Below are 27353 nucleotides of genomic sequence, written 5' to 3' on the forward strand. Positions count from 1 at the left end.
ATATGGTCACATGCTCTGGTAGGGACCAATGGGTGGATCGTGCGATATGGTAACGTCAGTGCGGTTGCGGGGTAATGCTGTCACCATGGCGGCGCGGTGCGGATTTGGGTTGGAGTCATGATGCCCAGCAAGAAGAAGAAGCGGCTTCACCGCAGTATTCTGCTGGCCAAGAAGATCATCATTAAAGATGGAGGCACGGTGAGTGGCACTACAACTGGAGGGCTCCCATTCCAGTGGTCTTCCAGTCCAACAGGCTGTGATTAGAGCCTCCTCAGGCGACATGGGCCGGGGGCAGGAGTCCGGGCCCAATCCGTCTTGGGGCCCGAGCTTCTATAGCTTTAAATCCGGCCCGTCTATTGATGATCACACCCCCTTTCCCCTTAACTGACGAGCATCCGTCCACTCATTTCGCCGAGTTGCTCACTAGTTCCTCTATCGAGAGTTGTGAAATATTCAATCCAGAAAATGTGAAGTCCCATTTGCAACTACAGATTGAATAAGAATTGAGTCACTGACGGTGATTATCAAATAAAACTGTGTCTGGGAGAAAACCTTGCTTAAAGCACGCCCCAACTGTGTTTGGTGCTTCCAGTGGTAACCTTTCACTGCATCAAAAAGTTGAGGCAGTATTCGCTCTTGCAATAATAATAATAGACGTCCTGCATAAACAGAATGGCAGAAAGATCTGTTTTATTTTAGTCCCTTCAAACTTAAAAAAAACTTAGCGTACACATCTCCGTCCCAAAGAAATGGCTTCGTACAAGCAAGCATGTTTGGGCGGGAAAATTTAACAACCAAATAATACCTTGTACTGCTGTAAAAGATTTTATTTTCGGACACCATCACCTGAGAATCCTTCCTGCATAATTCATAGTCCTCTAACCATGTTCCAGGATTCCCTCTGTGAGGTTGAAAAGCATGTGTCAGGCAGGTGAATATTGATGGGGAGATGAAATTGAAGATGAGAGATGGAGGAAGCAGACTTTGTGACAGAAGCTGATCAGAAGTAGAGACATAAATAGATACAGGGAACTGGAAATCAACTGAGTGAAACACTTAGAGATTTACAAAAGTCAGTGATGGAATAAAAACCCCTCATTTTAGATTAAGGGCTTGCTATGAGCAGTGCCATGAAAGATGGAGCATTAAATTAGTCAACATGAAATACTTCTAAAAATCCTTCCTGTAATATTGAATCTAGTTTTTGTGAGTCAGAGATTATAGTTAAAGCCCCATTTAATCAATATGAAGAACAGTGTCATGTTGAACATAGCTCAGCTTTATAACTGATTTTAATGTTTTATTAACAGGAAACCGTCATCTAGCCATCTTCAACTGGATGTAAAACATCCCATGACATTTTTGAAACAGTATATAATTCAAAATAAGTTCTGACATTGAAGCTGCCTTTAGTATGCTGCAATGTAAATACAAGTTTTTCTCCTTGACTTTCTATATAATATCTGGAACATCCAAGTCAAAAAGGCTATGGATTACACAGCAATTGTTTAAATTAATTGTTTTTCTTTACTTTTGAATGCAAAGGTTTCCAAGTATGTACCGGTATGAAATTTGTTGATTGGTTTTTGGCAATTTCTTTTCACTTTTTAATTTCATTTGCACAGGTAGATTTTGTTGGCCCAATACTATTCAATATCAAAATTAATATTAGATTTTGCAGTAAATTGACCTGAAGCATTTTACTGTCAGTAATACAGACTTGATTGTTTTATCCTTGGTCAGAAATTTGGTAAAACCAGTTATTCATTTGCTGTTTTACTAAGTTTAAAATTTTATGAATACTTTCAGAGAAATTTTATAATGGCAACATTTTCTGATTTTGTTTTCATGCTGCCCAAAAATCAGACCTGCACTTGAGAACACAATCTAGACTAAAGCTCTAATATAGTATTTGTGGTTATAAAATGTGGCATTACATCAAAGAAGAACAAAGCATTATTGTAGCAACCTCATCCACATTACAGCTAGATTATCTGATCATTAACATATTGCTCTATTGTGTGAGCTCCTTGTACGTAAATTGACTGCTGTGTTTCAAATGTTACATCAGTGGCTCCACTTCAGGAGTGCTTTTTCTTTTGTCTATAAAGCACTTTGAGGCAATTTTTACTTTGAAACAAACAATGAGCAGTACAATGCAATAAAACAGGCACTTCAGGCCACTAAGCCTGCGCCCATTTCTAATACTTACTTACTTAGGTCCACTACTCGTTGCTCACGCGTAGTTTCTATCCCTCTGTTCACCTCCTGTTCGTGTGTCCATCAAGATATGTCTTAAATGTTGCTAACTTGCCTGCTACCACCACCTCCACTGGGAGTACGTTCCAGGCATCCGCCATCCTCTGTATGAAAAATTTCCCCTGCACTTCTCCCCTAAACTTTGTCTCTCACCTTGAATCTGTGCCCTCGTGTAGTTGACCTTTGCACTGTAAGAAAAAGCCTTAAGACCTCCTATGCTCCTCGTAATTTTGCCAACGTCTGTCAGTCACCCGTCAGCATCGGTCTTGCCAGTGAAAACAATCGGAGTTTATCCAACCTCACAACTAAATCCCTGCAGACCAGGCAACATCCTGGTAAACCTTCTCTGCACCCTGTCCAAAGCATCCACATCCTTCTGGTAGCATGGTGACCAGAACTACATGTGGTGTTCCAAATATTATTAATCTTGGAGGGTTTCTTTACAAAAAAGAAAATAATGTTTTATCATGAAATATTTTCAGCTATAGTTTTCTCCAAGTACAAGTTTAAACACTTAATAGCAGATTTCAGCTTATTTTTGAGGAGAAAAACATATGTAGTTACCTGTATATGTATTGCAGGGATTACATCAGACTGTTGCAAATGTTTGCATGTGAACATTTGGAATATTTCTGTAACATTGGAAACGAAGCATATGCATTAGGCTGGCAGCCAAAAATTGTAGGATCTCAGGGCCCCTTAGCTTCTTTGGTTACTTTGCCCTGAGTGAGTTGAATTTGGTTTCATTTAGTATATTACTAACTTAGGAGAGTAGTAATAATAAAAAGAACAAAAAGCACTATTGCTTGATATTTGGTTTGAATTATAATAATGTCATTTCCATATTGATGAAAAACATTGAAAGAACTGCATCAAAGCAACTTATCATTTGTTTCTTGTTATATTATTAGTTTGTTATATTTTAACATCCATTTCATTAACTTCATTTATTTTGTACTTGGGTGAGGAAATCTTTTAAAGGAACTGTATGGTTCAACTTAGCTATCTATAATGGTAACATTGTTGCTAATATAATGTCCCCACAGGCAACCTAGAACATGAAAGAATAAGTGAAAAATGGGCGGTCAATTTGCATTTTAAGATTGGTACTTGGTGTTCCCACTCTCTCACTCTGTGCATTGCGTAGTTTCATAAGGTAGTGTGTGGCATAGACCAACTATACTTTGAAGTGAAATGGAACCTGTAAGATTGACTATTTTTAATTTGATTGTTAACATGAATTGTATTCTGAACATATTAGAATAATTTATTTAATCTTAACACCATCTTGCCTATCCTTCACTTTGGCAGTATGATTAAGAGGTATTTTTCTAATTCGGGAAGAAATATCACCCAACTTGGTTCTTCTTTAAATCTACTTCAAGAATCTCAATGTAAGTGCTTTGCTGTATTGTACAACATTGCAATGAGAGTTTGACAAGGCAACTACTGTCTTATGTTACCTCTGCAATGCAAAATTGGATGAACAAAGTTGGGAAGGAACAGAAGCTCTGATTACAATGGTTATTTTTCAAGTCTGAATGGCTAGATATTTAAGTTAATGTTTCATAGAATGAAAATCACTCTCTGATTCATTGGTAGCACTCTACCTCAATAAAATGGTGTAGGTTCAAAAGCTCAAGCATTTCATCTCGGCTGACTCAACAGTGCAGCGCTGTGAGAGTGTCATTTTGTCGGTGGCTTGTTTTTCAGTGTCTGGTCAAAAAAAATCTTCAGACATCAGAAACAGATTTGTTTATTTAGCATATTGTTGTTTGTCAAACATCATGTAAAATTTGGTTTTGTTAGAAAAAAATTCTTACAACGACAACCCTGTACTTGGGTGAGGAAATTTTTTAAAGGAACTGTATGGTTCAACTTAGCTATCTATAATGGTAACATTGTTGCTAATATAATGTCCCCACAGGCAACCTAGAACATGAAAGAATGAAACTTGACTAGCTGTAAAGTATTTTAAGGTTTCTTGAGAATGTGGAAGAAGATTTTTGAATGCAAGTTATATTTTGGGTACTTTGAAATATCCTGCAGTGAAAAATATTAACAAACTAAATCAGTATTCCTAGAAATGACATGGATCACTAAAAAGGTGTATATGTTAAATGTAAAAGTCTTTAATATTTTTAGACCCATTTTCAAAGCCTGTTTTCTACAGAAAACAGACTCCTTGATCTCGATCAGCATTCCCTGAAGCCTGTTTGGGAGTACATAGATCTGTCTTGATTGGGCTCATCACAGCAAGCAGCAAAAGACAACAGATATTTTCCCAGAAATTCAGAGGAAATCTCAATGAGAAATTTGGCAAGTAGTTAATAGCCATTAAATTCAGAAGGACTTAAGAAGCAACTTCTAACTAAGCAGAAGCCTTCAAAGTGTGGAAACAAATTAAACCTCCTCCATCCATGTGGTGAACTGTATGATAAGGCCAACCTGTTTCTCTTAAACACTAATAGGTGTTTAAGATCCAAGTTAAGTCCAAACCAGAAAATTCACCCATCCGTAGTACAGGGTAGGTTGCAACTAATGATTGTTAACTTCTCACATTATTGCAAAGTACTGGAATTTTTGTCAGCTCTGATGCAATCCAGTTTAATAATATAATTTCTAAATGTGTAAATAGCAGTACCACTGTTTGATGACTCATTGAAGTTTCCAAATATTGTAAAATCATAGAGGACCCACTGAAAATGTGTGTAATAAATATTTTCAGGCTGCAACTTGCCAGTACAGCAAACATATGAACTGGCACCTACTGGACCAGGAGTGTACCAGTTGATCGAATATACTGCTTGATCAAGAGGTCCACATAATCAGTGTAAAAACACACACCAAGTAATAGAAAAGTAATTTCAGGAGATATACAGATCACCATTATACTTTATTTACAACATGAATCACTTAAATAATAATGCAGCTCTGCCTTAAATAAAACTTATTGGTAGAGAGCCTGCTCGCTTGCACCCTCAACTGACGATTTGGATATTGTGAAGATTACACTAAGACTTTTGGTATTTAGGGATGTAACTTTTTTACTGCTTCATCAGGGGTTCCAGTTAAAAGAATGTTTGCTATACACGAATGGTTGCTGGTTCAGATGTTGAGTGGGCAAGTTAGTCTCAAGATTGAGAATAAACTCCAGTGGTTTAATTACAATTTTTTTCACAGCCTCAAGGAATAGGTGCACCAAGTGTATACCATGCCGTGGTAGTAATATTTCTGGAATTCTTTGCTTGGGGTCTTCTGACTGCACCGACACTTGTGGTAAGTAATATCCGTCATCTTGTCTTGTTTGCGTAGAGTGGAAGCTAAAAATTAACATCATTGATCGCTATATTTTTAGTCAGCTAGCAAAATGAAATTAACAAGTACAATTAATCATTTTTAAACTATTGCACAGTACGTTTCAGTGCAATCATGAAAGCTTCACAGTTAAACAGATCAACAAGGTGTGTTTAGAGATGATGGAAACTGCAGATGCTGGAGAATCCGAGATAACAAAGTGTGGAGCTGGATGAACACAGCAGGCCAAGCAGCATCTTAGGAGCACAAAAGCTGACATTTTGGGCCTAGACCCTTCATTCTGACGGGTCATCAGAATGAAGGGTCGAGGCCCAAAATGTCGGCTTTCCTGCTCCTCTGATGCTGCTTGGCCTGCTGTGTTCATCCAGCTCCATACTTTGTTAACAAGGTGTATTTCATTGTTCAGGGAGTGAAAGGGACTGTGGTTTGACAATAGGACAGAGTGAAGATTCTCATCAACCTCATTAGTCCACGTAGTGAGGCTGCTTCAACACTAGAGATTTGGCTTCCCCACAACAGTCTTTGGCCTAGTCTAATTAACATTACCAACAAATGCCAAACTAGGTATTCATTGAAGCTACCCAATTTCAACTTGTGTATTACTGTTGCAGATATTGGAGCATTTCATCCTGTCTGTGCTGTATTTAAACCAGAGTCTTAGAGCTAAAAGGCCAGATTATAACCCATTGCGATACTCAGTTCTTGCTAAAACGGCATTTTTTCAGTAGCTGCAAATGGTATTTTCTTCCTGTTAATTTTGTTTTGTAATCCTTCATGGGAAGTAGATATTGCTGGCAAGAAAGCCCTTGAAAAAAACTTGCCCCTTCTTAATCTCTCTTTAGAATGTACCAAGAGTGAGCTATCTTGCTGAATGTCACCAAAGGACTACATTTTGGGCTAGTTTGCCCTGCAACTGTTTCACCTTAGTTAGTTGTGTTAATGATTAATGATATCAGATTCATTTCTGTAGAGTGTTTAACAGAATAAATTGTTAGATTGCTGTTGTGTAAAGAATCATGTATTAGTGAACTTAGGTTTGCAGATCTATAGGTCCTTTTTTTTTGTGTACATTGATTCATACAAAAGCCAATTGTGGTGCACCAAAGCCACTGCATTACATCGGCTTGCTAACTCAACATACTAACTCCAGCTCCTGACTTTTCTGGTGTGGATTAATGCACAAAAGGTAACAGGAAGAAGGAAGGATGGCGGTTTTTCAAATATAATTGAAGGTATCTCATCTGTGGATAATAATAAACCCGTTGTAAATTTTGGATTTAATTGCAACAGAAATTTATTTTATTTTCTAGGTCTTGCATGAGACATTTCCCAAGCATACATTTTTGATGAATGGCTTAATTCAGGGAGTTAAGGTAAGTCTGGAATTTCTGTAAGTTTTTAAGCAGTTGTTAAGGTGTTCCTTGAAATGTTTTCATCGCTTTATAAGAAGCTGCAACCCATTACCTAACATACAGAACTGATAGGCATGAAGAAATTAGCTGATCCATCACATTGTAATGGTTGTCGCATCATGACTAGACATTTCCTCACCACCTCCAATCAAAAATACAGCCCTACTTCCTACCCTGCAGAGTTAAATCTCTTATCCCTCGTTCTCTCCATATGTTAAACTTCAGTAACCTAAGAATTGAGATAATATTCAGCTCTTCTGTTGTTCTGTAGATCTCTGTCAGATCACCTTTAGGCCTACACTTCTGTAAAGTAAGTAGACCAAGGTCCACAATTCTATCTTGGGTAGCTGAGATTTTTCACACTTGGAATCATTCTTGTCACTCCAAAGCTACTTAATTGTCTCTTTCATCATTTACTTTGATGCCGCACTGATTTTGGGTTGGTGACAGACTGGTCATGGAGAAGGTGAAGTCAAGAGCTGTCTTCATGCTTAAACTTCAAAGTAACATTGTTTTTCCCACACTTAATACTAAACATTGCTATACATGGTAAGCATAGATATACCAGTTTCTGATCTGGAGTGTTCATGTCCAAAGCCATTCAAGACTCTGTCTGTCTGCCTGTCTGTCTCTCTCGTTCTAGAGTATGTGTGGTTTTGTCTGTCCTAACTCTGCCCACATTGTGTTATTCATTCTCGGTGATATGTGGCTCCATGACATCATAGCAAGGCTGTTTCAGGACTTTGAATCCCTTACACAACATCACCCACCATATTGAAGGCCCAAAATGCATGCGTACTATATTGTTCATGAACCTACACTGATCTGTGCACAGTGATATAATTCCTGCAAGTGTATATCAAGTTGGCCCAACCAGCGTACATATAATACCAGAGCTATCCAAGTTAAGTGTTACTTGACATTGTTTGCTCCATTCCACAGATCTATGTGAGCTATCTTCCTGCTGATGAATACTTATCAACGATTTCAATTATTTATTTGATGCATACATATATGAAAAAAGATCACCTCTTAATTAAATGTAGTTTAACTCTAAGAAGTTTCCTGCCACCGATGTTCAAATGACAATCATGAAGTTTTGCTTGTGTGTCCAAAGTTCTTTTGAAGTAATTCAGCTTCCTGGCTCCTCCAGTAAGAAAATGATGTATGTGTCAGGACAACTTAACAAAAAAAGACCTGCAGTTACAAAGTGCCTTCAACAACCTTTAGGAACATTTCAAAAACACTTAACGCACAACAAATGATCTTGGAGCAGTGACTACTTTTCCGTGTGTCACCTATGGCTCAGTTGGAAGCACACTCCCCTCTGAATCACAAGGTTCCAGGTTAAATTTTCACTCTAGGCTTAAGCACAAAAATCAAAGATAATACTCCATGAATAATGTAATTTTCTAGTCTTCTGGCTGAGTAATTGTGTATATATAAATTTGTTTTTACTTTTGATGAGCACTTTTCGACTATTAATGAAGTAGTAAGTTTGAATGGAACGTGCCTCACCATGCTGGTTTTCTTTCTGTTGTTCGAACTAGTTTTATTTCAGGACACTGTTGAAAAGTAATTTCAGAATATTATTTAATGATAAACAAGAGACGTTGTTTAGCTAATCCATGTGATATTGTAATATATGTTGAGCTGTAATGACTTTCATTGTGCTGAATGCTACTGCATCAATGCAGTGATGTAAGTTATTGACTACAATTAAACATGCACAACGCAGGATAAAGTTAAATGAGAATTTCTTTTTCTACAGGGATTATTGTCATTCCTGAGTGCGCCACTGATAGGTGCACTTTCAGATGTGTGGGGGCGGAAGTCTTTTCTGTTGCTTACTGTCTTTTTCACCTGCGCTCCTATTCCGTTAATGAAGATTAGTCCATGGTAGGTATATATTTGTTTACATACAAATGAGAAAATTACTAGCTAACCAACTATCTAGTTGGAAATCCAAAGATATGCAGGTTAGGTGGATTGGCCTTACTAAGTTGACCTTTGCAGCTTAGGTGGTTTAGCCATGGGCTAAAATTGCATGTGGCATTATTAGAATAAGTGGCGTAAGTAGCCTCGATTTGCATGGTAGGGATTCTGTGATTTAAGATAGCTGTATAGATTTCTAGTTAAAAGTTCTTAGTTACTTATGACTGGATCCTTCTCCTTTCCAAGCTGAGGAAATGCAATTGGAGATTCCAAATCAGAGGAGAATTAAATTTGATTTGTATATGAAGCAACGTCAAATCTTTACAATGCAACCCATTTATCTTATTGTGAACACCCCTTTTCTGTTTTTCTTCGAGCAGTTATTTCAATCAAAATTTAAAAAAAAAACACAGGTTATCTTTTGTTTCCTATTCAGCATGAGGCACAGGTTGAGGAAATAAGCATTTAGCTTAAAAATTACAGTTTTATGTCCAACACTTAATTTTTTAAGGACTGGTCATTTGTAATTATTTTGAGGTTTAGGAAAAAATCATTCATTAAAACTTAGTGAATGCGTAGGATGCCCCAGGCAGCATTCCAAATGTTAGTAGGAAAGTTTTAGTAATGAGACCTAATGTGGAGAAGGATTAAGTTCTTCCAAAAGTGTGAACCATGTATTATTTTTTCCTCCTGTACAAAAATGTTTCTGATTGCATATTTTTCCCCCTCAGGTGGTATTTTGCAGTTATCTCTGTGTCGGGGGTATTTGCAGTGACTTTCTCTGTGGTATTTGCTTATGTAGCTGACATAACCCAGGAGCATGAAAGAAGTATGGCCTACGGATTGGTAAGTAAATTAAAGCTGTTTGATATTTTCCATCTTCTTTTCAGATTTTTTTTTCCCCCATGTTACCTGTGGTCATTCTTCCCCATAACTATCATATCAACCATCACTTTTGGATTTGACAGGTTTTTATATTACAGCTGGGTGCCCATCCTGCCGTTAAACCTCACTATATGTCCAGGCTGGAGACAGGCACCAGTAGACATTAGCCTGCATGCCCCAGTGGCTGGGTTCATCAATGGCCAAACAAGTCTTGGAATAGGACTCTAATTTGGAGTATTCTGACTTGGACCCAGGAATGTTCCAGCATGAGCTATGGACGGACTCCCCACCGTGCTGTTTTGTGTTTTTTTTTCTTTATTCATTCTTGGCATGAGGATATCACTTTTAGGTAGCATTTATTGCATATCCCTAATTGCCCAGAGGGTAGTTGAGAGTCAACCAGATCGCTATCGGTCCGGAGTCACATGTAGGCCAGACCAGGTAAGCTTGGCAGTCTCCTTCCCTAGAGGACGTTAGTGAACCATTTGGGTTTTCCTGACAACTGGTAACGGATTCATGGTTCTCATTAAACTCTTAATTCCAGATTTTCTTTTTATTGAATTCAAATTCCACCATCTTCTGTGCTAGGATGCAAACCCAGCATGTTAATAGTCCAGCGATAATACTACTAGGCCATTGCCTCCCCTTGTCCCAATTAATTTATTTCAGGACACTGTTGATAGCTGGAAAAGTCATTTCAGAATACTGGAAAACCTGGAGGTTTAGTTTAGATAATTTATATCATATTTTAATATATGTGGAGCTCCGTGATGACTTTCATTGATGTGACTAAACATTTTCATTTGAGTAGTATATACATACCATACCTAATGAAGCTCTGTCTCCGCTACCATTGGTCATGTGGTATATTCTTCAATAACTTAGTTACATTGGACTAAATTACCACTTTTCTCCCTTTTTTTTGTTTTCCAAAATCCTTGAGGTATGACCATCTTTCCAACAAGTTTGAATCTCTCCAATCAGGTTTCTGACCCAACCCTCAGAACCAAATGCCTGAAATAAAGTCACTCATGACCTCCTGTGATTGTAAACATCATGCGTTTACTTTCCAGCCATTCACCTTGCAGCTATTCACTCCACCAAGCGTGATCCTCAACCCTGTAGGTAACTTTCAATTATGGGTCCTTGTGCAAAAGCGTTGCCGTTGTTCATCTCTTTAGCACTCAACTGATTCTAGTCCTGCTTATCTAATCATAGGCAAAGAGACTCCAGTACTAGTTTTTCTTTCCACTGTACAACTATTGCTCATTCCTTGATCCTTTCTTTTCCTTGTCTACATGCTGCTACTTTGCAACATCATCCAGAGACAATGGGTCCCTTTCTGCATACATACTGAAGTCATCCTATGCTATCTCTCAGCCACCTCTCTAAACACATCCGCTTCTTGTTTCACATTCATTTTTGGATTATGTTATCATTGAATGTGTCCTCTCCAGCTTTTGCTACAAACTTTATGCTTTTGCCACTCATTCTGTCCCGTACCCGACACACTCATACAGATTGGACTGGATTGTTCACTGGCTTTGCTTTGTTTGATCTGTGCTGAGCATCTTATTCTGTATTTTATTTTCTTTATAAACAGAGGAGATGATTTTGTTTGAGTTTTATTTGGAACAACAAAGACAAAAGTCCTCTACGTTTTTAAAAACAGAGAAATAGACAATACTCAACAATTAAGACAGCATTAATATACAGTAAAGCAGAGTTAAAGTTCAAGTTGATAATGTTTCAGCAGAACTGGAAATATTTGAGAAGTGTAACAAGATTTACAGAAATTACAGAAACAAGGACAGTGGAAGGAGAAGAACTAAAGGGAAGGTCTGGAATAAAGTGGAAAGCAGTAGAAATTAAGTTACAAATGAGGTGATTATAATGGAACCCATAATCAAATTGGAGATGCATCGAGAGAAGGTGTAAATGGGTAAAGTAGAAAACAGAAATTACTAGAGAAATTCTGCTCTTCTGGCAGCATCTGTGGAGAGAAAGCAGAATGAATGTTTTGAGCCCAGTGACCCTTCTTCAGTGTCCACAGTTTTCTGTTTTATTTTAGTAAAACAGAAACTCTCTTTCTCTCCTTGGAGATGGAAGCTTATTTATTGAATATTATTTGCATTCTCTGTTTTTAAAATGCAAAGACACTGCTACTGTCCAAAAGGGTGGCAAGTTTCCATCCCATTCCCACTCTGATCTTTGTTTTCAACTTGCTACACAGTTCCAGTGAAATTCAATGTAAATTCAAGACTGAGCTTGTCACCTTTTGATTAAGCACTTCATAACCTTTTCAGTGTGAATGTTGCATTCAGCAGTTCAACATCATAACTCCTGTTCTCAATTTTTTTTTGGACACAGCTGTTGGTGACATTTCTGACCTGCTAAGATTTTTCTAGGACTTATAATTGAAATTTTCCAGCCCACATTATTTTGTTTTTTGTTTCCTTGCATTTTATTTCCTCTGAAGAATTGATTACGAGCAAAGGGAAGCAATCTTTCAGTTTATAGTTTTATGCTGTGGTGAAAATAACTTTTTAAAAACTCCAGCATGTGCAGTACTCTTTACTTTCTTTCTCTCACAATATATTAAACTTTTTGAACTGTAGTAATTGTTTTAATCTTCATGATTGCTAGGTTTCGGCCACATTTGCTGCAAGCTTGGTTACCAGCCCAGCCATTGGTGCATATCTCAGTCGAATTTATGGGGACAGTCTTGTAGTTATTCTTGCTACAGCAATTGCTCTTTTGGATATCTGCTTTATATTGGTGGCTTTACCAGAATCTCTCCCTGAAAAAATGCGACCTGCCTCTTGGGGTGCTCCCATCTCCTGGGAGCAAGCTGATCCATTTGCGGTATGTGTGGCATGGACTTAATATTATGTGTTGTAGGTTTTCTGATGAATATCTGTGAACACTCTACATATATTTTCCTAACATTTAACTTCTTTTAATTTAAATTTTTAACTAGTTTATGGATTGTATTTGCTCACAACTTTAACTGATGCCACTATTTTCTGCATGTTGAATTATTTCTATATTCATAAATATTTCTCACTATCAAATTTGTGTAGAAAATTAATATTCATTTGACCGTCTTCAATCTGATAATCGAACTGTTGAGAAGGACAGTTCTGCATAGTTAATAAAGACACTGCTTTTGTATGTCCAAATTTATCCATAAGTATGAAATTGTACAGCTGAAAAAGACCTCATCCTGCACTACTGAAGTAATCTTTCTCTTCAGTCCAATTTGTCCGTGCCAATCAGATATCCTAAATTAATCTATTCCTGTTTGCCAGCGTTTGGCCCATATGTCTCCAAACCCTTCCTATTCATATACCTGTCCATATGCTTTTTAGATGTTATAATTGTATCAACCTCCACTTCCTCTGGCAGTTCATTCCATACATGCACCACCCCTTTCGTGAAAAGTTGCCCTGTATGTCCCTTTTATATCTTTTCTGTCTCACCTTAAACCAATGTCCTCTAATTTTAGACTCCCTTACTCTGGGGGGGAAAAGACCTTGACTATTGACCCTCATGATTTTATACACCTCTATAAGGTCACCTCTTGGCCTCTGAAATATCCCAGCCTATTCAGCCTCTCCCTATAGCTCAAACACTCCAACTAGCAACATCCTCGTCAATCTTTTCTACAAAAGTGGCCTTACCAGAATCCTACAACATGACATCAAGTCCTATACTCAATGCACTGACCAATAAAGGCAAGTGTACCAAACGCCGCCTTCACTACTCTATCTGTGATTGCACCTTCAACGAACTATGAACCTGCACCTCAGGTCTCTTTGTTTGGCAACACTCCCCAGAATCTTACCATTAAGTGTACAAATCCTGTATTGATTTGTCTGTCCAAAATGCAACACTTCACATTTGTCTAAAGTAAACTCTACCTGCCATTACTCAAGTCATCGTTTAAAGGTCCCATTGTACTCTGAGATAACATTCTTCACTGCCCACTACACCACCAATTTTGGTGTCATCTGCAAACTTACTAACCATTCCATCCCATCCAAAATCATTTATGTAAAAGACAAAAAACAGTGGACCCAGTACCAATTTCAGTGGTACCCCACTTGTCATAGGCCTCCATTCGGAAAAGCGACTCTCTACCACTGCCCTCTGTCTCCAATTTCACAACAATTTTGTATCCAAATGGATTTCATGTTTCATTGTAACAGATTGTTGTATTTACCTTGCACCAGCTACATGTATTGTCAAAACTAATTAGTTTTCAAAATCAGGAACAAAAAATTCTGACAGCTCTGATGTGAATATATTGTTGACGGTCATGCATGTAACTTTTTTTTATACCTACAGTCTCTCAAGAAAGTTGGCCAAGATTCAACAGTTTTACTGATCTGTATTACAGTTTTCCTATCCTACCTTCCAGAGGCAGGCCAATATTCCAGTTTTTTTCTTTACCTCAGACAGGTAGGAATAACTTTTGGGAAACTGCCATAGATTTCATAAATTTTAGATCACAGTTGTCAGTTTCTTCATTTGGACTGAATGGATTGGGAGTAGCAATAGGCCATGTCCCTTCAGCACACTCGTCATTCAGTAAGATTGGGGCTGATTTGAATGTAAATCTGCAATCCCTCCTATCCTGATTAATCTTTAAACCCCTTGCTTAACAGAAATCTATCTTCCATTGCCTTTGAAAATATTCAGTACTCTGCTTCCACCACCTTCTTAGGAAGACAGTTCCAAAGAGACTCAAAATCTGAGGAATTCACCTGTTTTGTTTTAAATGGGTGACTCCTAATTTTTAAACAGTGACCCTAGTTCTAAATTTTCCCACATGAGGAAACATTGTTTCCACATTTACCCTGCTAAAACCCTTCAGTAATAAACTCAAAATAATGCAGATGCTGGAATCTGAAATAAAAGCAGGTCTGGCAGCATTTGTGGAGAAAGCAACAGAGTTAACATTGAGTGCAATTTGAATCTTCAGTTCTAAACGATCATCATACTACGCTCAACATAAACTCAGTTTCTCTTTCCCCTCAGTAATAACTTCATTAAAGCCATTTTGTGCGTCTTGAATTTAGAGGAGGCAACTGACAGTTTGAAGATTACTTTGTTATAGATTACTCCAACAAATTTCTGTTGAATGTGTGGTGCCATATTTTTAAAATTTGTATTTTAAATTAACTAAGACATGTATCCACTTTACATTATTCAGGAAGCCTTTATTGTACTTCAAATGAATTCACACTTTATACATAAAACATAGCACTCATTTTCAAAGTTGGGAATGTGCTTTGGTGGGGTTCAGCATAATTGGAACACGTACTTTGTTCTTTCCTATTGTATATGTAATGTCATTTATTCGCCTGCCTACATCTTTGCTGTTATAATTTTTTAAACCAAAGTTAATTCTTTAATTTTAGATGCCCCTAACTACATGTATTCTATTTGTGTTTGAACAATCAACCAGAATGTAATATCTTTCAAACAGTATTGGTCTCAGGCGATTATGTTCACTTTATTAATGTAATATTATTTTGCAAAAAGAAATCCCAAAATAATCTATAATGAGCAGTGGAGTCAAAAGGATTAGCAAAACTGCCATTTTATTATTTTTTAAATTTGTGTCACACTATAAACCAAGCACTGCTATTCCCAGAGTCATAGTCATCCAGCACAGAAACAAACCCTCCATCCATCTTGTCCGTGCAGGCCTGTCATCCTAATTTGAACTAGTCCCATTTTTCCAGCATTTGGCCCATATACCTGTCCAGCTGCCTTTTAAATATTGTAATTGTACCCAGTACTGCCACTTCCTCTGGTAGCTCGTTCCATACTTGTACCATTTGCTGTGTGAGGAAGTTTCCCCTCAGATCATTTTAAAATCTTTCCTGTCACCTTAAACCTATGCCTTCCAGTTTTTGCCTCCCCTGCTCTAGGAAAAAGATCTTGGCTATTCACCCTATCCATACCCCTCATTATCTTATAAACTGCTTTAAGGTCAGCCTTCAGCATCCGACATACCAAGGGAGAAAGCCCCAGCCGATTCAGCCTCTCCCGTAACTCAAACCTTCTGGTCCAGACAACGTCCCTATCAATCTTTTCTGCAACCTCTCACATTCAACAACATCTTTCTTAGGGAAGGGCGACCAGAATTGTACGTATTCTAAAAGTGGCCTCACCAGTGTCCAGTACAACTGCAACATGACTTCCCAACTCCTGTACTCCATATTCTCACCAATGAAGCCAAATGTGCTAAACATCTTCAGCACTCTGTCTACCTGTGACTCCGCTTTTAAGGAACCATGCACCTGCACTCCTAGGTCTCTTTGTTCAGCCACACTCCCCAGGCCCCACCTTTAATTGATTAAGTCCTGACCTAATTTGTATTACCAAAATGCAATACCTCATTTATCTGAATTAAACTCTATCAGCCACTCCTTGCCCCATCTCATCAAGGTCCCATTGTACTGAGGTAATCTTCTTTACAGTCCCTGGCACCACCAACTTTGGTGTCACCTACCAACTTACTAACCATACATACCTCCTCACTCACATTCAAATCATTTTATATAAATGATTAAAAGCACACCACTGGTTACATGTCCCCAGTCCAAACAGCAGCCTTCCACCGCCACCCTATGTTTCCTGCCTTAAAGCCAATTGGCTAGCTCTGTTAGGTACCATGTGATCTAACCTTACTAACTAGTCCGACGTGCAAACCTTGCCAAATCTTTTGCTGAAACTCACAAACAACATCGACTGCTCTGCATTCATCAATCTTTGTCACCTTTTCATAAAAAAGTATAATCAAGTTAGCAAGACATGATTTCCCACACACAAAGCCATGTTGACTACCCTTAATCAGTTCTTGCTTTTTCAAATGCATGTAAATCCTGCCCCTCAGAATCCTCTCCAACAACTTATTCACTATTATCATAAGGCTCACCAGTCTAGTTCCCTAGCTTTGACTTGCAGCCTTTCTTAAATAATTGGCACCACATTAGCCACCCTCCAGTCTTCCAGCAACTCATCCACGGCTGTCAGTGATACAAATATCTGAGCAAAGGGCCCAGCAATCTCTTCCTTCACTACCCACAGCTCTGAGAAACACCTGATTGGGTGCTGGAGATTTATCCATCTTCATTCATTTTAAAATCACCACCTTATCACTGTTTATTTCCAAGTTCCCTTGCTTCCATCATAGCAAAAGTTAAAGTTTCTTTTTAAAATAAAGTACACAGAATTGCACAATTTCAGACCCAGGTTGACAGTATGGACAAAGTTTTTGTACTTAACAAGAATTAGTATTTATTATAAATAAATTTGTGCCTACAGCTAACAGTTGTGTACCATCAGGTACACCACTAGTTTTAACTCTACCAGTTAGAACGCTAATCCCCTTATTAACATCCTCTTACATACATACATGCGCATGCACACACACAGGAAGAAGATACATGGGTTTTTCACCGAACTGGAACACAGACCAGTGGAATCTGTTCACAGGATCTGCTGAGATTGTTCTTGTGCTGATCAGAACACTGTTTCTTGATTTTCCTTCTCCAAGGTTTTCAATGGTTTCGGGTACAGGGCTGGTTCACATTCGCAAAATGTCTGACTTGATTAGAATTCATGACTTACGATAACTGCTGGAGGGAGTCTGAAGGTGTCTATATATTGTTCACAGCCCCCAAGCTGTTCAATTACCCGAAAACCTATTGTATAGTTGTTGCAGGCATTTGGCATCAATGACTAGTCACTAGTCCACAAACCAATTAGCTATTAATTGCCAAAGATCCATTTGTACATAATCCTTTGGCTCGTTCTGAGGAAAGGTCCCTGGACCTGAAACGTTAACTCTGATTTCTCTACTCAGATACTGCCAGCTGTTTCTGTTTCTGACCTTTTTGACTCCAGCTCATCTGCAAACTGTCAATTACTGCTGGAACTAGCAACTGTGTACTCAATGAGTGTCAGGTTATTTGCTTTCAGAACATGTAGCAATCCTTGCTATTAGAACTGTTATCTCACTACAGGCTATGATTAAAAATAAAGTCTTTACAATAGTTAATATAATATAAATTTGTCAAATTGAAGATTACAGCTACTTATTTCCTTTAATAGGTCATGAGATTTTCATCAGAAAGTGTAACAGCCTTTATTGCTGTCCTTGGAATCCTGTCCATCATTGCACAAGTAAGCATCCAGTTGCAGCCTCATATGGTACTTAAAGAATTCCCTCTCTTCTCTCCTCCTCGCACCACTGTTTACTTCCGACGGTGTTGGTATATGTGCTAAATCTTTTCAGGAAGCTGGCTCTTATACGATATTGATACAATTTCTGACCATGTTTATGGCAAAAGAAAGTTAACCTAAGTATGTTAGAAGGCAGTTTGAGGATTGTGATCCAGCCACAGTGAAAAAACAGCAATATAGTTCCAAGTCAGGATTACATGGCTTGGAGAAGTACTTGCAGATGTCAGTGTTTCAGTGCATCTGCTGTGGTCCTCTCCAGCACAATGCCTCTATCAGGCAGAGTTCACCTGCTAATCAATCAGCACTGGCCTTGTATGTAGTATAAATGTTGGCTTTCTGCTTGAGTTGGTATCCTTGAGCATTGTCCTATTGAGTGCAAGACAAGAACTTTGGCAAAATGTCTTTGTTTTCAGCAATAATCAAGTTCTGTACTGCTAAATGACTATTTGGATATAAAAGACCTACTTTATCAAAGCTTTTCAACTTGGGTTCATCAAGATAATTTTGAAGAAATATCAAAATAAGGGGAAAACAACATTTATACATTATACAATGCATTGCATATCATACAGATATCGTTTTCCCTTTACTATATTTCTTACAAATTGTTATGTAAATGCAAGGCCAAGTTTTGACTGTCTTAATTCTTTAGCTGCTGCACTTGGATCATCAAAGATATCTAGCATTCCAAAATTACTAGCTCGGTAACATAATCACTATAATACCTTCAAATACTGGTTCCCGAATCAAGGCAAATTGACCTCCAGATCCCATTGTTATTTTTATAATCACTCTATGCTTCACCTACCCTTCCCTCCCCCATTCCAATGTAGTAATTTATTGCAGCCACAAGTTTTTGCATGCATATTCTGTTGTTTAGATATTTAGGATGTAGCTCAGTTCCTTTTTCTTTGCAGCAACGTCAGTCATGTCTTCAGCTACCACACACTTTCTCTTTCACCCATGAATAGTATTCTCCACTCTATTTCTGTGCAGATAGAGCATTGGAAAAAAATTAATAAGCTGAAACTGTTGACCTTCACAGCAAACTTAAATGTTAACTGCATTTCTGTTTCAGACAGCAGTCCTGAGTTTGCTCATGCGATCCATTGGGAACAAAAACACTATTCTATTGGGGTTAGGATTTCAGATGTTACAGTTGGCTTGGTATGGCTTTGGCTCTGAGCCTTGGTATGTATCTTGAACCTTTTCAGAGATTTAATGATCCTTGTAAACGCTTTAAATGGACTTGCGTATTGTATTGAGAGTAATCCTGAACTTTTATTTTTCTACCTAAATATCATCATAATGTTTTAATTCTATTTCAATCAGCTTTGCTACTTTTTGTGTATGTGATAATATATACAGTAATTTAGCAGGGAATAATAAAACTGGAAATAAGAGCTTCTTTAAATATATTAAAAGGAAGAGAGAGGTCAAAGTGAACATGGGCTGCTTAGACAATGAATCTGGGGAAGTAGTACCAGGAGGGAATAGCGAAGACGTTAGATATTTTGCATCAATCTTTCATGGTGTAAGATACTTCAGACATCCTTTAATTACTAAAGAATGTGGGGGACCAAATAAGTACCATCACCATAACTAGAGTATTAGTAATAGACAAACTGTGGGTCTAAAGACAGATAAGTTACCTGATACTGAACCTAGGATTCTAAAAGTAGCAGCTACGGAGCAAGTGGATGCATTTGTTGTAATTTTCCAAAATTCTTGGATTCTAGAGAAGTACAGAAGGATTAGGAAACTGCCAATGTGACAATGTACTCAGGGAGGGAGGGGGGATAAAAGGTAACTGTAGGGTAATTAGCCTAACTTCTGCTGTTTGAAAAAATTTTTGGCATCAATTAGAACAACATGACAGCACAGGAACGGACCCTTCAGTCCACACTGTTGTGTCAAACATGATACCAAATTAAACTAACCCCTTCTGCCTTTGGTCCATATTCCTCCATTTCTTGCAAATTCATGGCCCAGCTAAATGTCTGTTAAACATCCCTATTGTATCTGCCTCTACCACTAACCCTGGCAGCACATTCTAGACTCCTACCACTTTTTTTTAAAATATGCCACAACTTGTCCCTCTCATCTCCTTGAACTTTTCCCATATCACCTTAAATGCATTCCACTAAGTTTTAGACATTTCAATTCTGGGGAAAATATTCTGACCATTTACCCTATGTGTGCATTTCATAATCTTATAGACTCTTATCAAGCCTCCACTGCTCCAGAGAAAACAACCTGAGTTTTTCTAGCCTCTGCTTTATAGCTCATATCCTCTAATACAGGCAGCATCCTGGTAAACTTCTTCCACGTTCTCTCCAAGGCCTTCATTCCCTGACAAATAAAGGCACGCATGCCATATGCCACCTTTACCACCCTATCTACTTGTGTGGCCACTTGCAGGGAGCTATGGACTTGAACTCCAAGATCCCTCCGTATATCAATGCTGTTTAGAGTCCTATCATTAATTGTATACTTTTCCTTAACATTTGATCTCCCAAAGTGCAGCCCCTCACATTCATATGGATAAAACTCAATCTGCTATTTCTCCACCCATATCTGCAACTGATCTATACCCCACTGTATCCTTTGACAACCTTCTACACTATCCACAACTCCACCAATCTTTGAATCATCTGCAAAATTACTAACACACCAATCCGCATTTTCATCCAGGTCATTTTTATATACATCACAAACAGCAGAGGTCCCGGAATGGATCCCTGCAGAACACCATTAGTTGTGAATCTCCAGTCAGGAGAACACCCTTCCATAACTACCCTGTGCCTTCTATGGGCAAGCCAATTCTGTATCCAAGCAACCAAGTCACCATGGATCCCATGCATTTTAATCTTCTGGATGAGCCTACCATGAAGAACCTTATCAATAACATCCTCTGCTCTACCCTCATTGTTCATCTCCATCACCACCTCGAAATTTAATCAAGTTAGTTAGACATGACCTACCCTACACAAAGCTGTGCTGACTGTCCCTAATTAGGCCATACTTTTCCAAATGTGTGTAAATCGTTAGAGAAGTAATAGTAGCATATTTGGAGAAACAAACTAAATCAAGCAGAATCAGCGTGGCTTCATGAAAGGCAAATAAAGTCTTGACTAATTTATTGGTGTTTTTTTGAAAAAGTCTAACGAGCATGGATAGAGTAGAACCAGTAGATTTATTGTATGTAGACATCCAAAAGGCATTCAGCAAGGTACCTTACAGAAGGTAAAGTCATAAGATTAGAGCCTATGGTGTTAGAGATATTATATTGGCATGAGTAAAGAATTGGCTATTGGGCAGGAACCACAAGTTCTCTTCATTCCAAGAGGTTCTTTTTTTCGGTTGCTGACTTGTAACCAGTGAGGTTCCAAAAGCATTAGTATTGGGACCACAACTACAATTTATATGAATGATTTGGAGGAAGGAAGGGAATGTATGGTAGCTAAATTTTAGCACAATACAAAAATGGGTGGAAAGACAAGTTGAGAGGGACACACAATTTACAAAGATATTAATAGGTTATGTAAGTGGGCAAAAGGAGCATAATGAGAAAATATGAAGTTGTTCATTTTGGAAGGGAGGATAAAAGAACAGTATTATTTAATTGGAGAAAAGCTGCAGCAAGGGACAACAGACAGGGACTAGGGGGTACTTGTACCTGAGAAACAAAGCCAGCAACAAATGCAGCAGGTTAATCAGGAAGGCTAATGGAATGTTGGCCTTTATTACAAGAGTTCTGGAGTATGAGAATAGGGAAGTCTTCCTGAAATTATACAAGGTTCTAATGAGACCACAAGTGGAGTACTGTGAGCAGTTTTGGTGTCCTTGTTTAAGGACAAATATTATTTAATTGGAGGCATTTCAAAGAAGGTTCATCAGGATGATCCCTGGTATGGAGGGACTCATGAGTAAAGGTTGAGACTCTGTCATTAAAATTTAGAAGATTAAGAGGTGATCTCGTTGAAACACATGATTCTTGAGGGTTTTGACAGGGTAAAGGCCAAGAGACTGTTTCCCCTCATGGGATAATTTAGAATGAGAGGGCATCGTCTCATAAAAGAGGGTGCCAATTTAAGATTGAAATGAGGAGGAATTTCATCTGAGTTGAGAGTCTTGCCACAGAGAGCTGGAGGTGCAGAATACTTAGTTATATTTAAGGCTGACATTGAATATCGAGAGTTAATGGGGAAAGAACAGTTAAGTGGGGATGAAAAATGTTGAATCAGCCATAATCCAATTGAATGTAGAGCAGGCTTGAGGGGCTGAACAGCCTACTCTCGTTCCTATTTCCATTTTCGTCCACTCAGTGCTGTTAACACACACCTCTAGAGCGAGAGAGACTTGAGTCTAGGCTCCTGGTACATACCCTATCACTCTGCCACAAGAGCTCTTTATTAAGCACAAAACCAGTTTCCACTGTACCCTTCTGTTCTACCTGTCCAGAAGCCAAGTTCCCACTGGTTCAGAGCCCAGGCCTTTGTTTTTATTTTAGTCAACCTATTTCAGAGATGTTACACCACATCTCTGGAGCTTGTGGTACTTGATCCTTGGCCATCCTGGCCCAGAGGTATGGGCAAAGCCACTGTACAATCAAGTAGTACAGAGATGTTTTTGCACACCTCTGGAGCAGATGGGACATGAATCCAGGTATTCTGACTCGAGTTGGGACAGTATTGCTGCACCACAAGAACACCAATTTACGTTCTCCTTTATATTCAGAAGTGCTCTTACATACACCTGAAAGGTTTTGTTCCCCCATCACCAAATAACTGGTTTGTTTATAATCTATTAACAATAGATTATCCATGTTTCCAATTGAGTAATTTACATACACACATCCAAACAACTTTTCCACTACCAAATTGCTGTAAGAGCACCAACCTGTAGTGATAATTGTAGCTGTTTTCTCAGAGGGTCCCATACCATTGTCTCTAGAGTTAATGTGTCACTTCATTAATGACCTTCATAATGGATATGTAAAATGTTTAAAATGATATTGAAATGAGGCAGTGAAATTAACTTCATAAAAGTGTGAAATTACGTAGTGGAAATATTCAATATTGTTTTCTCTGCAATAGGAAGTATTCCTAATCCTGTACAGTCAACCTGTTCCCATAACTCTTATCCCCATTCCTTCAATATTATGGAGCTTAACTAACATTTAATGTACATTGATTGTAGGATGATGTGGGCAGCAGGAGCAGTGGCAGCCATGTCCAGCATTACTTTCCCAGCAGTGAGTGCACTGGTGTCGAGGAATGCTGATCCAGATCAACAAGGTAAAGCTTTTTCTTTTGTGGGAATTGGTGCTGTAGAATTACAGTTTTTAAAATTTTTAATAATTTCAATTTATACTTATGATTGATTAAAAAGCCCAAGACATGCTCTATCTTCTGACTGCTTCCCCTCCCCATACACGACTGTTCCAAAGTGCCACTCTGGAAAATTTAGGGATTTCTGTTAGGATTCTTGTTAAAAAGTACAACTAAAGAGGACCAATAAAAGATCATGGACCCTCGTGTTTGAAAAGCATATTTGATTTTGGTGCTACAACACGGAAACAGACCATTCGGTCCAACTCGACTATGCTGACCAAGTTTCCCAAACTAAACTAGTCTCACTTGCTTGCATTTGGCCCATTTTCCTCTAAATCTTTCCTATTCATGTACCTGTCCAAACGGCAGTTCGTTACTCATACAAGTTACTGTCCTTAAGATCCCTTTTTAAATCTTTATCTACTGGCATTAAAATTATGCCCTCCAATTTTGAACTCCCCAACTTTAAGGAAAAAATCTTTGATATTCACTTTATGTATGCCCCTCGTGATTTTATTAACCTCTATTATTGTCACTGCTCAGCCTCTTACACTCCAGTTTAAAAAGTCCCAGTTTATGCAGCCTCTTCTTATAACCCTCTAGTCCCAGCAACATCCTGATAAATCTTTTCTGAACCCTCTCCAATTTAATTATATCCTTCCTATAGATCTGTACACTACTTCAAAAATTGGCCTCACCAACATCCTGTACAACCTCAATATGACATCCCAACTCCTGTACTCAAAGGTCTGAGCAATGAAGGCAAGTATGCTAAGCTACCTGTGACACACTGTCAAAGAACTATGTACTTGAATCCCTACATCTGTTTGACAGCAGTACCCAGGGCTTATCATTAAGTTGTATAAGTTCTGCCCTGGCTCATGTTAGCAAAATGCAATACCTCATATTAGCACAGTCTTTATTGTTAAATTAGTCCTGAAGGCCACATTTACATTTTTTATTTTAAAAAGTGAAGATTATTTTTTTCATTAATTCATTTGGTTTGCTTTAGGTCTCAGTAATAAGGGATGTGCCCTGAAATGTACTGTCATTCTCTTTTGCATCATGCACCAATTTTTCACTTTAGGCCTAAATACAAAATGTTCATTTTCTTAAAAGGGGAAGAACTAACACCTTGACTTGACTTCTCTTGATCTTGGTTTAGTTTACAAACAGCTACAGTAATCTGGGTATCCACATTAAAGTTCAACAATGATGCTAGAATATAGCTTCAGTTAACCTATAATTTAATGGCTCACACAGAAACAGTCTGTTTGCATTCAACTTGGTACTGCAGTTCAAAAAGAACATTTATAACAGAGATAAACAAAGTTACAATTGTTTATAGGTGTTGTTCAAGGAATGGTCACAGGAATTCGAGGGCTGTGTAATGGCCTGGGCCCTGCACTTTTTGGGTTTATATTCTACATTTTTCACGTGGAACTAAATGAAGTACCAGAGAATGATGGTGTGTCATTGGACAGTATGAAGGCAGATAGTCGTTCTCAGCAGGTAAGGTATGGGTGTTTACATAGCATTGCTAAGCAAATTGCTAATTTTGTAACACTGTAACTGATTATCTGTAGTTAGTGTTCAGACCGATATCATCCTGACATTTCCTTATTTATACTGCATGTTCCAAAGTTGTAAGATTTTTTCCTGTACATGTATTGCATGATGAATACTTCTCATACAATAGATGAGAGCATAAAGATTTAATCACCATTTGTAAATTTATTCCTAAGTTGCTGATCTGCAATGATGTGGTAATGAAGTACAGTATTGTCTTTTCAGCTGAAGTTTTTGAATAGCCATTTTCAAATTTAACACTGTTACCTGAACATACAAAAACACATGCAAGATCTTTAACCTTTACCAGAGTCGAGTCACAGCAAATCCCAATCTTTGCTATCTACAAGACACGTTCCAATATGTTTAGATTCTGATGATGAGGGTGAACCTCATCATTTTTCTCCCCCTTCCTAATCTCAATCTGAGGATTAAAAATGGAAAGTTGCTGGAAAAGCTCAGCAGGTCCAGCAGCACCTGTGAAGAGAAATCAGAGTTAACATTTTGGGCTCAGTGACCCCAACTCAGATTCTCAGTCAGAGGATAGTTAGTGTACTTACCCATTGTACCACATGCTTCAAATAATTTTGTGAAAAATTAATCAGTTCTGGGATTTTTCGAAGTTTCTGGCTTAACTAGCCAGATAATAGCGACTTGATGAGGATTACTTTTATAGTAATTAATGCCACTTAAATCTTTGTGTTGTTTGCTTTGTGGTGCTGAATGTTTTTCTCTCTTTTTATCCACCCCCCTCCCCTCATTTTAAATAGAGTTCAATAATTCCTGGACCACCATTCTTATTTGGAGCTTGCTCAGTGCTGTTAGCCTTGCTTGTTGCCTTGTTCATTCCAGAATATAGAAACATGTCACTAAGACCTAGCAACTGGAAGAAACATATGAATAGCCACAGTCATCCACATAGCCCACAGGTTCCTGCTGATGCTAAAGAACCTTTACTTCAGGACACAAGTGTATGACCACATGATGTAATTCAGTACCTACAGTGACTTCTGATGAACACCGAAAACAAACTGTATTGGCTACAGTCTTTAAAATTGATTGTGGTGCTGACCTATAAAACAATCCGGTATTCTGGGTGTTGCAACTCAGGATGTTGCAACTCAGGATTGTGTTGATCCCTTCAAGATTACAAACTTGTTGCAGAAATGTAGTTATTGTGAGCTCCACGTATTAGAATTGAACAAACTTTCAAGAAACAAATTTTACAAGTATTTACTAAAGCCCTGGGAACGTGTTTCATTGAGGATTTCTGGCACGATGCTACTACAAGACACTGACATGGCTGAAAGTGAGTTTTGTTATGTTAAAGTTATTCAACACTTGCGCTTTAGGAAAAGTGCAAAACTACACCAATGGATGAATGACACAAATGGAGTGAGATCCAAGACTAGTCAGTCCACAGTACACTGAGGCATTTCACTGTATATGGCTGTAGCCTCTTCTGTCCTCTTGGAATATGGAGAATTTGTGCAGCATCTGTTTTGAACGTTACAGTGGAAGCCAGGGTGAGGAGATACTTAAGCCTTAAATATTGCAAAAACACTTAAACGCAAGTAGAAAACCGGGTACAGTTTATCTGCAAGAAAAAAAATACTCAATGCAGCATGATTAAATAAAATCAAAACATTGCACACAGTATTTCTTTACACTCTTTACAAAAATTGAGATTTTATTTTTTAAGATAGCTTTGAAAGTTAAGCTGTTTTATTCAGCCACTTCATCTCCAGTATCATGTTGATGAGAATCTTTCTGACGAAGATTGGTGCTGGAATGCCTTACTGTTATATACATTTCACTGTCTAACTCATTTCCAAATTCATAGCAAGCGAGTCTAAAAGGCAGTTTGTCTTAAATGCTAATAGTTCAAATGTTTGCCAGATGCACTGTTAACTATGGGTTTTGCCATGTAAATCCAAAATATTAAATTTTAATGCCACCCTTTCTATGCCTTGAAGTTTTTTATTTTTTTTAAAAATCTGTTGTAATGAATGGTATTTATTTAACTTCGAGCCTTGAAAATGACATTGTTTTGTATGTTAGAATGTCTTCTTAATATAGTGGCCTTTTTAGTAATATGTTTCATTTTGTGATAAGTAGAAGTGAAGTTAATCACTGTTTTAATTTTACAATATCAGCAGACTTTAAGTGTTTGTGGGTATTGGAAATGTAACACGCAGTATTGCTTTTTGTAAAATAATGCCAATACATTGATAACAATTCCTAAAGAAGTACATTTCATTGTGGTGTTATTTTGCTTAATGCTTTGTTTTACTTGAATCTGATGACCACAAGAAATAATATCAATGTAAATACGTGCTGTAATATTTGGTTTTATTAAACTAAGTAACAATTAAAA

At 37.9% G+C, this 27353-nt stretch overlaps 1 protein-coding gene across 3 annotated transcripts; it reads left to right on the top strand.

Moving 5' to 3' along the window:
- Positions 1 to 54: 54 nt before the first annotated feature.
- Positions 55 to 27353, top strand: mfsd14a1 (major facilitator superfamily domain containing 14A 1). 3 transcript variants are annotated; one of them, XM_048539526.2, is made up of 13 exons: positions 83 to 198; positions 3571 to 3653; positions 5443 to 5538; positions 6888 to 6950; positions 8761 to 8888; positions 9656 to 9770; positions 12456 to 12674; positions 14160 to 14273; positions 17940 to 18011; positions 19150 to 19262; positions 23274 to 23371; positions 24756 to 24919; positions 25747 to 27353. In XM_048539526.2, the coding sequence occupies exons 4-13, from the start codon at positions 6924 to 6926 to the stop codon at positions 25951 to 25953; spliced, it is 1257 nt and encodes a 418-aa protein (XP_048395483.1). In that variant the 5' UTR covers positions 83 to 198; positions 3571 to 3653; positions 5443 to 5538; positions 6888 to 6923; the 3' UTR covers positions 25954 to 27353. The 3 variants fall into 3 exon arrangements, with proteins under 3 accessions (XP_048395481.1, XP_048395482.1, XP_048395483.1); XM_048539524.2 differs by lacking the exon at positions 3571 to 3653 and having other exon boundaries at positions 55 to 198; XM_048539525.1 differs by lacking the exon at positions 3571 to 3653 and having other exon boundaries at positions 55 to 198; positions 24756 to 24924; positions 25747 to 25866.

The sequence above is a fragment of the Stegostoma tigrinum genome, chromosome 8, assembly GCF_030684315.1.
Source record: "Stegostoma tigrinum isolate sSteTig4 chromosome 8, sSteTig4.hap1, whole genome shotgun sequence".
In the NCBI taxonomy this organism is placed as follows: domain Eukaryota; kingdom Metazoa; phylum Chordata; class Chondrichthyes; order Orectolobiformes; family Stegostomatidae; genus Stegostoma; species Stegostoma tigrinum.